This window comes from Pseudorca crassidens, chromosome 8 (assembly GCF_039906515.1).
Source record: "Pseudorca crassidens isolate mPseCra1 chromosome 8, mPseCra1.hap1, whole genome shotgun sequence".
NCBI classification, from domain to species: domain Eukaryota; kingdom Metazoa; phylum Chordata; class Mammalia; order Artiodactyla; family Delphinidae; genus Pseudorca; species Pseudorca crassidens.
In genome coordinates, this window is record NC_090303.1 from 37,180,007 (window position 1) to 37,193,524 (window position 13,518).

At 33.1% G+C, this 13,518-nt stretch overlaps 1 protein-coding gene across 5 annotated transcripts in view; it reads left to right on the plus strand.

The window, feature by feature from the left end:
- The window catches only part of SNX13 (sorting nexin 13), a 138,029-nt gene that overhangs the window by 65,583 nt on the left and 58,928 nt on the right, over positions 1-13,518 (plus strand). For all 5 annotated transcript variants that reach the window (XM_067746220.1, XM_067746217.1, XM_067746219.1 and 2 more), the window contains 5 exons: positions 3,929-4,012; positions 7,352-7,490; positions 7,897-7,985; positions 11,516-11,615; positions 12,489-12,682. In XM_067746220.1, coding sequence (XP_067602321.1) covers positions 3,929-4,012; positions 7,352-7,490; positions 7,897-7,985; positions 11,516-11,615; positions 12,489-12,682 — 606 coding nt within the window. The remainder of the gene's footprint in view (positions 1-3,928; positions 4,013-7,351; positions 7,491-7,896; positions 7,986-11,515; positions 11,616-12,488; positions 12,683-13,518) is intronic.

Genomic DNA, 13,518 nt, shown 5'->3' on the forward strand with positions numbered 1-13,518 from the left:
CTGACTAAAGTAACACTTCTGGATAGAAACTTTCAAAAAAACCTGGGTAGCTAAGATTCTGCTTCTTGTCATTGGAAAATAAGTTAAGTCAGATGAGAACAGTAGTCTTGGACTCATTTATTTCCTGGGTATAAACCTTTGGAGTAAAATTCTTTGTACACATGTAAAGGAATAACATTTTGGCTTTGGCTACTGGTTGTGATTGAGAAATGCTAGCTAATGCTAACATTAGCCCTTACCCTGGCTGAATGGGTAAAATTGAAGTTTCTAATTTTTCTAAAAATGAAAGCTTATGATCTCTTTAGTCTACCATTCTGCAGAACAGATACACCAATTCCTAAGGTGTCTGTTGTTATTTAATGCTTGTTTGTTATTATTTAAGCAGTATCAATTTCCTAATAGCTCTCTAACTTGAGTTCAGTGCACTTCTCAGGTAGGGTAATGGTACTGTGAAGTGAGAAGAAAATGCTTGATTTTGATGGGAAGAGTCTGCTAGATTATATATAGTGAAGACCAATCATTTGGGCTAGTCATTATCAAGGGAGGTGAATATCTGGCATGTCTATCACTAGATTCACACTTACCACTGAAGGAAGATACTGCTAATCAGTCATCATACTCATTCATGCTGATTATTTGGCAGCAGAGTCTTTGCCTGGTACTCCAGATAGCCACTGCTAGGCAGTATCTCAGCAGCATTTCACATGGCTGGCCATGTCTTCCTTCTTGAAACTCTGTCTTTTCTTGGGTTCCACGTCATTACTGTCTTCTCTTTTTCTCCTCCTTCGGTCTCTTTTTTAGTCACCTCTATATGCTTTAATTCCTCTTCTTAACTTTTAAATATCCAAGTTGTTCAGTTCTTAGCCCTCTTCTTGCTCATCCATTCCTATGGCTTTAAACACCAGCCAAATGCTAATAAAAATTTATGTCTATAGGCCAGATTCCCTTCTGAGCTCTAGGCCCCTCTGACCAGCTGCCCACTAAAATCACTATTTGATTGATTCACAGCCCTTTTAAACTTTAAATGCCCAAGATGGAAATCTTATTCTTGCCTCCAGATCCTGTCTACCTTTTATAAGTCTTTTCTTCATCCCAGTAATAACTATCCAGGAAATGTTTTAAATCTCAAGTCCTTTTAAAAGGCTTACAATAAGACTGTGCATGATGTGGCTTTGTTTACGTCTCTGGCCTTCATGCCATGCCGTCACTATGTTCCAGCTACATTGGCTTCTCCAGAAGTGCCATTTCTCCCCACCATAGGACTGTCTCGTACTCTTTTTCATCTGCTTAGAATGATTCTCCTTCTTCTCTTGGCTAAGTTGTATTTGTCCCACATATCTCACTTCTCAGAAAGGCCTCCAATCTAAAAGCCCCCTCATAATTCCCTATTAGTGTAGGTAAGTACTGTTTTCCTTCATAACATTTACCATATTTTAAAATGACAATTTGGTTGTTGCATTTACTTGCTTGATGCCTCTTTCCCCCAGTAGAATCCTAAGTCCTATAAAGACGGGGACCATATTTTGTATTTATCATGATTATGTACTTAGTGGTTATCACAGTACCTGCCACATAGCACATACCCAATCAGAGAATTGGGTTTAATGCAAAAGGAAACCTATTTGTCCTTCTTGCTGGCTGTGGTGGACACGCTATTGCTGCTCCTTAAAGATTAAATTGACTTTTAGGAGACAGGAATGAAGATGAGTCTTGTTACATGGGGTTATAGTTTAAAATAAGTAGGACTGTTTAAAGAGCAAATATGTTTTGCCATAGATTGTTCTTTTAGACCAATATTTTATTTATTTTTGCTTGAGTCTAATTGAGTTGAGTATAATTGTTGGAGCACTGCAATCAGTTTGTTTTTCTTTTAACTTGATAGTTCTTTATCAGTTTTCTTTTGTTGATAATTAAATCTAGGTTTTCCCAAAAGACATTTTGTTCAGATTAAATAACAGTTTAGAGAGTTCTTAGTTCTTTCCTTTATATGATGGATCCTTTGTATGGATTGTACAGATCACAGTATTTGACTGAGATAATTGCTGTTTAATTGCTACTCCTTTCTTCCATTACCGTGTTTTATTGGTTTAGAGATTCATGGCCTCAATGACTCTATCTTTTGAGCCTTCATATTTGGCAGCTGGTGCTTGTCTTAAAGTATATGAAAATTATCTGGAAATTGCTACATATTTTGGAATATTTAGAGCTCTCACTAGAACCTGTAGAGGAATTGTTGAGTCATATGATTACATCTTAGACTAACCAAACCCTTTCATGAGGCAGATTAGGAGATCAGCGTAGTTTTCTGAGATATATTGACTGTTTGCATTAACTAATAAGAAGCACTAGATTTATTCAGAAATTTTGTCCACATGTTTTTTTCTCTCACTTTGAAAAGAAACTTTCAAAAAATACTTGTTTGTGAATTTTCTCCTTACAAAGTACATTTTAAAATGTGAGCTTCTGTGGTCAGATACATAATTTGAAGGAAGGGATTCTATAAATAAATATAATTTTTAAGAAGTTAGAGTTAAAGCTAACCTTGAAAGAATAAGCAATTTCTTCTACTTTGAGACTGTATGGTGTCTCAAAAGAGATTTCAGAAAGTTACTGGAGCCTCCATTAGTGCCTTTTGGAAATACGAATTCATCGTGGGGGAAACGTTGTCAAAAGACTTGTACAACTTACAAAAGTAGAATTTAAATAACGTATTTCTTTAAAGGAAAATAAAGTGAAGGCTACCTTCTATGAACTTACACCAGAAAATGGCACAGATAAATTAGAGATCTGGAAAGGAATAAGTAAATAAATTGGTCCTTTACTTAGAAAAGTGAAACATCCTGTTAAACTTGTAGCTATTTAGCCTCTCCAGTATTCATAAGAAATGATATTTCATAAATTTAGATTTCACAGGCATAAAGGACTGAAGAGTAATAACAGGTAAAAATATTGTCTTAGTAGAATCAGCATTAAATTCTTAGTTTCTTCATTTCCATCATTTAATATTTGTCAAATTCCATCCATGTTTAAGACAATGACCTTGAGAAGAAGAGGCTAAATATTTTTGAAGATAGATAAATCAATAGATTAACTAATCTCACTCATATACAAAAAGTTCCTGAAGAGCTGTAGTGTATGAGAGAAGTAGAAGACACAAAATTACATAGAGAATGGTATGTGATAAATGGCTTAAATACAGGGCATTAGTGTATTTTAAACATATAAGTGAAAAAGTGTTCAGCTGGAATGATCAGGGTTTATTTAATTGGAAAATTAATTCTGGATTCAGTCCTTGAAGGAGAGGCAGAATCTTAATAGGTAGGAGCATAAACAGCTGCAAAGAATGGGAAGGTATATTCTAAAGAATGTTGAGTAATTGTTTTAACCTATGTTATTTTATTTTTATTATCTTCTATTAGGTAAATTTCAAACTCAGACAGGTATAGAGAATAATACAATAGACATTTATGTACCAACAACCCAGATTTAACCACTGTTAATATTTTGCTGTAGTTGCTCTGTCCCTCCCTTGAAGGCAATCACTATTCTAAGATTGGTATCTTTTCCTTGTTTGTTTTTATACTTTTAATGTAGATGTAGGAATCCATAAACACTTTTAGTGCCATGTTTTGCCTTTTAAAAATGAGTATAAATGCTAACATATTAGAAGTATCCTTTTGCCTTTTTTCACTCAACTCTACTTATCATTGTGGCCATGTATCCAAGTTGATATAGGTGGCTTCATCTCATTTAAATGAGGTGTACTAGCTCACCTTTTTGTAAAATCATGTCATTTATGAAGTTTTACTTTTATACGTACCTTACCTTTCTTAAGTAACAGCATTGTGTTAGGAAATTTACTTTGTGCTATTGATTTGAGAAGTATATTAGATTAAGTTTGTTTTTGTGTTTTAAAATTTTTGTCCAGGAAATCCTTGCACGAGGAATTCTTCTTCCATTAATAAATCAACTCAGTGATCCTGATTATATTAATCAATATATCATATGGATGGTATGTACTTTGTAAAATTACAACTCTTGTTTTTAAAACAGTTTTTTAAAATGTACAAATATGATTTGGAGGTCAGGATGATTAAGCAATAATTTATTCAAGAAATTAAGTAAAAATACATCTAAAGATAATCTTTATATTTTCAGTATTTCTATTTGCTTATGTGTTGAATGTACCAGCCAAATTCTCTGTAAGAAAGTTTGTTGATAAGGTAATCTTCCTTACAATTTTGGTGCTGTTTCTACTTATTTAAATTTAAAAAAGGATATTTTATTGTCTGTGTGTATATAGATGATGAGTATTTTAAAAAACTATTTGATTTTAAATACAGCTGTGTTCTGAACTACTTAAATAGTATGTACTTTACATTTTATTCTAAATTTGTTTCTGTAAGTTGCTTAGTATGTCTATAAGATAACTCAGTTTTCTTATTCGTCAGATATATCAAAGGGTTAGTGGTTATTAAGTTTACTAGCTCTGATTTTTTTTTTCTGGTTATATGTGCTTTCAATAAATTCATGGCTGAGGAAGAGTGTAAATGGGCTATTACTGGGAATACGTTGATAGGTACTTCTAGGTCTTTGATTCATTTCTTTTGAATCTGAAATTTCTTCCCCACAGTGTCTTCTGTTAACTCAGTCTAGCTTTCCTAGGAAGGAACTACTTGATTGTTCTTTGTTTAACCATATCCATTATCAGACTTGCCATTTTTTATTGTTGTTCCTGTTGCAGTATTTGTCTCTCCCATCAGATGGTGGATTACCTGCAGGCAGAAATTATCTTACTATCTTTGTGTTCCTAGAGCCTTTCATGGAGGTCACAGAACTTGATTTTTTGTTTCCTTTGTCAGCTTCTTCAGAGTACTGCTAGGCTCTAAGAGCTTTAAAAATATGCATATCCGCTTAATTAAAATTTTAAACAATACATGTCCTTTGCTTAGGAATTCTACTCCTGAAATTTATTCTAAAGTGCTAATAAGCAAGTTTGCAACAATCCGATTTAAGGTCATTAATGACAGTGTTGCTAGTAATACTAAAAAATTGAAAGCAATTTAATTGTCCTACATAGAGGGATAATTTAGGCATATTGATACAATAAAATACTATGCCGCCATTATTATGGTAGTGTATCTTTATGAATATGAAAAGATATGTATATTTTTATGTGAAAACATAATTTAAAATGATGTATGTATAGATATCTAATCTTTTAAAAAATAAATATATAAGTAATTATATATTTATGAATGACTGTGATTCTGATAAGATGTATGTATACTGACTGAAATATTAATAGAGAGGTAGGATCCTGAAAGTTTTAATTTTTCTCTTTTGTTTATATATTTCACTTTACTCACAAGGAGTATTGGTTATGTAACAAAATGATTTTTTAAGAAGTAGGAAACACAGGTCAAATTTAAAAACATTTAAGTAATAAAGCAAGAGTAAATGACATTAAAAAAATTTTTTTTGTAACACAAAAATGGATATTGTATACTTACCTTAAATAATCAGGGTACAGTACTGTATAACCTTACCTATAGTACAGAAAAGGATGCATGCTTACCAGAATGTTATAGTTATCTCTCACTCATGAGGTTAGGAATTATTTTTATTCCTATTTATATTTTTCTTCAGTTTTCAATTTTTCTTTTGCTAAGCTTATATTAAGTATATAATTAGTTATATGGGAAAAATGTTTTGGGGGGATTTAACACATACTCAAAAAAGAATTCAGACCATCAGATTTTTACTTGTTCTCCCCACAGTTGGGCTGGTACTATTATTGTGTATGATGGGTGGGTCTTTTTGTTATCTAATGAACAGGAATTGATCACTATTGTACTTAGCTATAAAATATCAGAAAATATGTTTAAAAGAGAAGAATATATCAATAAAGGATCTTTAGCCTACTTTGTTGTCTGGTTTGCACACTTTTGGCATTATTTGTGTGGAAAACCCTTTACATGTGTAGGTATTATAAAGATTAAAATTGGCTCAGTTCTTACTCTTTCACCCAGTTAAATTTCATATTAATGATATCTAATTGTATAGTTTATTTCTATTTGAAAGGAAAAGTTTAGAGCAGTGTAGTAGTAACATACATCTTATCTATGTAAAGTGTTCGTGTTACCCAACAATAGTTTAAAATTTTTAAGTCATTTCTAAAAACAGTGTGGACGGATTTGCATTATTCATCTCGAAATATATATTTTATTTCTTTTTAAGACAAACTAGTTAATGTTAAGTCCTATCTCTGACTGTGGAATAGAGTACCTAATTGGTTCATATTGTTACCACCCCCCCCCAGAGCAGATAAGTGAACAGCTACTTAACTTGTTTCTTAATGTATTCTTAGAAAAATCAGGTCTTTAAAAACCTACTTCTTGTTGTATTATTGAAGTAAAATTTATACCAAGTGAGAGAAACTGCCAAGTAGTCCTACAAAGTTGTGTTATAATTTCGTACTTCCACTCGCACTGTTTGAGAGTTTGGTCTCTCCACATTCTGATAGACATTTGGCATTGTCATTTTCTTATGGTTAACTTGCACATCCTTGTTGACTAATGATTTTGAGCATTTTTTCATGTGCTCATTGGCCTTTTTTTTTTTTTCCGTACCTCCAGACTTACACAAATCCCCAGTGCTTTGACTCCTTGTTTAGAATGGACAGTATCCCAAGTTGGCTACCTTTTCATAGCTCCCCTTACTGTTTCACTTAGCTTAAATTTTGTTGGTGGTCATACATTCCTTCACAACATCCTCAACTACCTTCCTGTCTCTCTCACTTTATTATTTGCTTGGTGAAACCACACTCTGGTTAAATCCAACTTAACCTTCTACTCCATTCCTATTCTTAAATAGCAAGTGGCTGGAGAAAAAAGATGAAATAACAGTTATTTATGTCATTACGGTGATTCTGTTAAATTTATGTCAGAGAATGCCACTCTTCTGTTTAAAACTCTCCAATAACTATTCCATTCAGAGTGAAAGCCAAAATATTTACTAAACCCTACCATATTTGCCCTCCATTACCACTGATCTCCATTACTCTTCTACACTTCTTTAGTTTAGCTCTAGCCATCATGGCTTCCTTGCTATTATCAGACATTCTGAGCATGCTCTTTACTTTGTAGTGTGCTATATATCTTACTTACTTTGTTAATAGTCTGTGACCCACAGGAATTTAAGTACCAAGAGTACGGAGATTTTCATTTTGCTTTGTTATAAACAGTGGGGATATAGAGGAAAGTTGTGCCTGGCCCATGGTAGGCACTCAAGATTCTGTTTTCACCTAAGCAAGTCTCCCTCCCATCTGTATTTTAAACTTTATTTTCAGATCCGTGATTCTAACTGCAACTATGAGGCCTTTATGAACATTATTAAATTGAGTGACAATATTGGAGAGCTAGAAGCAGTCCGAGATAAAGCAGCAGAAGAATTACAATATCTTCGATCTCTAGATACAGCTGGTGATGGTAAGTATTGATAATTTATTTAAGCATAAGAATGTTTTACTTCTTTAATGATTACTGTGTCTTCAAACAAAACTTTAATTTACCTAAATGTCATTTGATGCTATTAGTTGTTTTCACCTTAAGTAAATCTGACTTTTATTATGCTAATATGTGCTGAGACTAAAGCACGATAATTTTCTGAATATGAGACTCTTATTATTGCAGTTATCTCTGAAGTAAAGATAATTGGCATGGTTTAATTTTAATTAAATAATTTCACTGTAAAGTTTCCAGTTTTTTCTTTCATTAAATAAAATAATTACTCTATTCATTGGTTATTATGTTAAATTATAGTAAATGTATGTTTAAAGTATTTCACAAGTAACACTGCCACTTTCTACCTCATAATCAATTTGTTTGTTTTTAGATATCAACACCATCAAAAATCAAATAAATAGCTTATTATTTGTAAAGAAAGTATGTGACTCAAGAATACAACGGTTGCAGTCAGGCAAGGTAAGTAAAGTACTTTTGAGTTAATATTTAGTTATAAATACTTTATATTCATTAAAACGTCTAGCAAATGACAAAAGGTAGAATATTAACCAGTGTAGCACTCTACAAAAGAACTAAGAATTTAGAAAAAAGTTTATCTTACACAATGTAGTGTAAGTATTTGTTAAAACAAGCTAAAGAGATTAAAATGCTGCATGAAAAATACTGAAGTAATTAAAGATTTTATTTCTTGATTTATATATTTATCTACTCATGTATTGTTTATTCAAAATTCAACATTTATTATGTTTTGTACACTGGGCACCTTTTTTTAGATGGACCTAACAGAAATCTCTCTCATGGAGCTTACATTTCCATAACATCTTACAGAAAAACCCGGACGAAGTTTTTGGCCAACCCAGTAGTTGTAGAATCAGAAAATTAACCAATATATAAATTGATGTATTATGTAAAAAATGTAAAAAATAAGTAAATGTGAAAAAAATCAGTAAAGCAAAGTATGGTGATAGAGAATGTCTGGGAGTGTTTTAGATATATGCTGAGAGATTTGGTGACATTTGAGCAGAGAGAGATGTGAATAAGGAGAGGGTCCTGTGAATTTTTTTTTTTTTTTTAAAGGAATCTTGCAGGCAAAGGTGAGAGCATGCAAAGGCCCTGGAATAGGAAAGTGCCTGGTGAGTTAGAGGAGGTCATTTTGTCTGGTATGGAATGCATGAAAAGGATTGTAGTAGTAGGAATGAAATTAGAGAGGAACCTTGGGGTTTACTGCCATAGTAAGATTTTAAAAAATTCTAATTGTGATAGGAATCCATTGGAGATTTGCCCTGGCAAGTGACATGATGTGACTTATGAGTTAAAATGATTACTTGGACTCTTTGTGATGAATAGATTGTGGTGGAGTGGTGGGAACAAGAATGGAAACAGATCACTTTCAAGACTGTTGGCATTAGTTCAGTAAGAGATGTCTGTGGAGGTTCATGTGAGAAGTAATTAGAGACTAGATATAGTGCTAACAGGATTTGCTAATGGTTTAAATACAGGGTGAGAGAGGAAAAAAGGACTCAAGGATGATTCCAGAGTATTTTGGCCTGAGCAACTGTATGAATAGTGTTGTTGTTTACTAAAATGGATACAGCTGAGGGAGGAGGAAGTCTGGAAGAGAGAATCAAGTTTTGAATGTTTTAGTTTGAGATCCCGGTTTGACATTCAAGTACACATGCTAATTCGTAAACTCGAGTTCAAGGGAATGTTTAGTGATGGAACAAACTTTGAGAATCCTCAGGATTATCAGATGTTTATTTAAAGTTAAGAGACTGGATGAGGTTACCTAAAAGAATGAGTTTAAGTAAGAAGATATCAAGGACTTAGTCCTGAGGCCCTGCAGTTACTTAGTGTTTAAGACAAAGTGAAAGATCTAGCCAAAGAAACAGAGTGACTGGTGAGATTGAAGGAAAACCTGGGAATGTGATATCCTAGAAGCCAAGTGTAGAAAATGTTTAAAGAAGTGAGAGATCAGGTATATCAAAGGCGACTAATAAGTTGAGTAAGATGAAGATTTAGAATTGACTATTGGGTTTGCCAGCAGGGGGATTATTGATGATCTGATGATAGCATTTTGGTGGAATAGTGGAGAGAAACCCTGACTGGAGTCAGTCCAGGAGAAAATGGGAAGAGGTGAATTAGAAACTGTGATTACAGGTAGCTGTTTGGAAGACTTTCATTGTAAAGGAGAAGCAGAGATTTGGGGCTTTAAAACGTGACAAAAACATTTTTTACTACATTTAGTTTTTAATGTAGTCACCTTTTTCACGCTGGTTTTCTATTGGAAATTTATTTGTGACTCTCTGGTCTTGTAATTTGCAGTGTACTTAAATTCCTTAAGGAATGGAAGACTTATTTTTAAAAATCTTGAGTTTAGTTTGCTAGTTTAATTATAACTTACATTACTTGAGGCCCACATTTGTCATTTATATGTGTGTGCGGGTGTATGTCTGTCTGTCTTTGTTTCAGTTAACTATATTTTAAAGTGAGTTTATACGTGCATGTAAATTCAGAATAGAAGAATAATATGGTTTCACTTGTTCTTACTGTTTCTTTATCTAGTTACCTTACCTAGATCTTAAGAGTTAATGATCCATACGCATCATTATTTAAAGTCTGTTTGCCTAAACACCTTCCGATATTGAATCCTTTTGAAATTTTGAAACCTTGTTTGGAAGCTTGTCAATTCTATTTCGAATATCAACCTTTACCTTTTTTAATAGCTCAAGTCATACAGTGTTTTCCTTTGGAAGAAAACTCACACTCTTCGCAGAGATGTAGTTTTTTAACCATGCTACTTATCTTAAAGTCTTAGGAGGTGCTTTATTCTTTTTATCAGAAATAAAGTGATAGTGAATACTCTTTTCCATTCCCTGTCTATAGAGGTGCTGCTGGACAGGAAAAAGAGGTGATAAAATCTGAGGAAGGAAGACTTAGGAGAAATCATGCGCTGGGACTAGATTGCTTTACCCCAGACATTTTAAGTTGGTAATCTGTTATTATTAAGTACTTATATGAAGGAGAGATACTAATTACAGAGAAAGCTTTTTTCTCCTTTTTTCAAAACATCTTCCTTTTCCTATGCCTAATTTAATATCTGCTCCTGAATAAGGCAGCCTATCTAACTTTCAGAAAACCTGTCTATCTTTTTTTAAAAATAGAGGATTGTGAGAGATGGATTTGGGAACGCAGAGAAGCTGGTGAAAATCATTCCTGGAAACACTATGGCTCTTTGTGGAAGGGGCAGCAGGTTTTGAGGACACTGACTCATTCTAACCAGCTTTGTCACCCCAGGCAACATTTCCGATCCTCAACTTTCTTATCTGTTGAGTGGGATTGGTAGTATTTATCCAATAGGATTGCTGTGGAGATTAATGAAGTAATGTGTATAATGCACCTAGCACAATGCTGGACATGTAGATTCTCTAAATTTGAACCTGTTAACAAATTTTTTTTTCACCCTATGTAGCTCTCTTGCTTTGAAGTATATGTAATTTACTGTTTAGGTAGACTGAAAAGAAATACACTTTCTATAAAGATTATAGAATTTTTACTCCGTTAGGAGCAGATTAACTCGGGAATATTTTCTGTTTTCCCAGTAGATAGACTTCAATCTGTACTTGAAAATATTGGGATTTGTTTATTCTTGAACATATTAAGGTGATCCAAATATCCCCTTTAGCTCCTAAAATGTTCATTTTTGTTTGGAATATACAGAGTTAGAGAATCCATGAAAATACATTTAGATTTATTTTTTTATTAGAAGAAATGAGTGCTTATCATACTTTTAATGTATATTTACTAAGCAGCTCTTAAAATAACTCTAGGAAATTCAGTGAGCTGATACTTTTTATTGGGCACCCACATGTACAAGAAGAGAAACCTTTATTTTTATTCCATTTTAACTTAAATTTTTACATCTATGTAAAGATCTTTAACCTAGTGAGTGAATAGATGAAATATTAATTTACATTAACTTTTATTTGTAGGAAATAAATACTGTGAAACTGGCAGCAAACTTTGGGAAACTTTGCACAGTCCCCCTGGACAGCATTCTTGTAGACAATGTTGCACTACAATTTTTTATGGGTAGGTAAATCCATTTTATAAAAATAATATAACCTTGAAATTTTTAATAATTGTAAATATTGTTAAATTTTAAATACGTGGTATTAGGTGTGGCATATATATCTCTCTTCCACCCCTCATTCTCTGAAATACTCCCTTTTCTTTGGAAACCAGAGATTTATTTTGTTGTCGAGCAAATAAATGCTTATTTTAACTCCAATGTGCATTTGCTAATCTGCTTTTAAATAAACCCCAGGAGATTCTACTATGAATTTAAATTTAAGTTATTTGAGAAAGAATACTTTATCAGGAATACTTGGTGTGTATAACCTGTGTATATCATTTTGGTGCATGAATGGGAGAGGGCTTTGTTTTTATGCCATTTTAATATATAAATATTTATTAATTTTATTAATATTACATCAAAATTGCTTTTATCTGGGGGACATTTCCAGCAAAACTCCCTGATTCTTCATTTCACGATCAAAAACAAATGCATGGCTTATTGAAGAGCCCAAACGTTATTTTTAATATTTATGATAATAGTAATATTGTGATTAATAATCTTTGTTGAGAATGGAAGCTGAATGTTGGTGAAGTAGTTTATTTCTGATGAAGGCTTCTCTGGCAGTTTTATCCCCTAGAGATATTTTAGTGAAAAATCAGATTTTTTTAAAAAAATACGTGTTTCCATTTGTTTTTTCTGCATAACTGGTCTTCTCAGCCTAACCAGTTTATGATATATATATTTTTTTAACCTCAAGCATTTTCTAAACATGTTCAAAATGTGGAGTTTTAAGTATTTGAAACTTTAATCCTTCTTAACTTGTCATACATCTGTATGCACCCAAAAATGTGTAACTTTAATATCTATGTTGTTATGGATTTTGGTAGATTACATGCAGCAAACTGGAGGTCAGGCACATCTCTTCTTCTGGATGACAGTGGAAGGATACCGGGTTACAGCCCAACAACAGCTAGAAGTTTTATCAAGTCGTCAGAAAGATGGAAGACATCAAACCAACCAAACCAAAGGTCTTTTAAGAGCAGCTGCTGTTGGAATTTATGAACAGTATTTATCAGAAAAGGTGAGAATATATTTTGATTACTGTTTTCTTATCTTCTCTGGCAGTATCATTAATAATGATTTTTGTAGTACTTGTAAATATCCATTATTCATGCTGCTATGCACAGCTGCCTTACATTGCCTTATTTAATCCTGGTAATAGTATTATTGTGTATTATCCTCATTTTATAGGTGAAGAAACTGATTCAGTTAGAAAATTGAATTAACTTGTCCAGGGTCATGCAGATACAAAGTGACAGTTAAAATTCAAGGTCACACACACTGTAGATAATAGGTAGAAAGTAAAAGGATGGAAAAAGGTAAACCGTGCAAACAGTAACTAAAATAGAGCTGGAGTGGCTACACCAATATTAGTGATAGATTTTAAGACAAAAAATTGTTACTAGAGAAACAAGGAACATTTTTTAATTGTAAAAGGGTCAGTTGATAAGGATGATAAAACAACAAAGCCCCCACGTAAATGAAGCACAAACTGACTGAATTGAGGGAGAAGTAGACAATTCAGCAATAACAGTTGGAGACTTCAATACTCACTCTCAAAAACTGATAAAACAATTATACAGAAAATGACCAAGGATATACAAGAATTGAACAGCCCTATAAACCCGTTAGAACTCTCCACATTCTCAGTGGCTTAACTCAACAAAGGTTTATTTCTCTCTCATGCCACAGTCCAACGAAAGTCAGTGAGTCAGGGTGAGGAGTGGAGAGCGAGAAGCAGTGAATAATAGGGTGACCCAGGCTTCCAGACTCCTTTATTCTTAAAGTACATTTACTTTAAAGTGACTTCCGGGGCTTCCCTGGTGGCGCAGTGGTTAAGAATCCTCCTGCCAATGC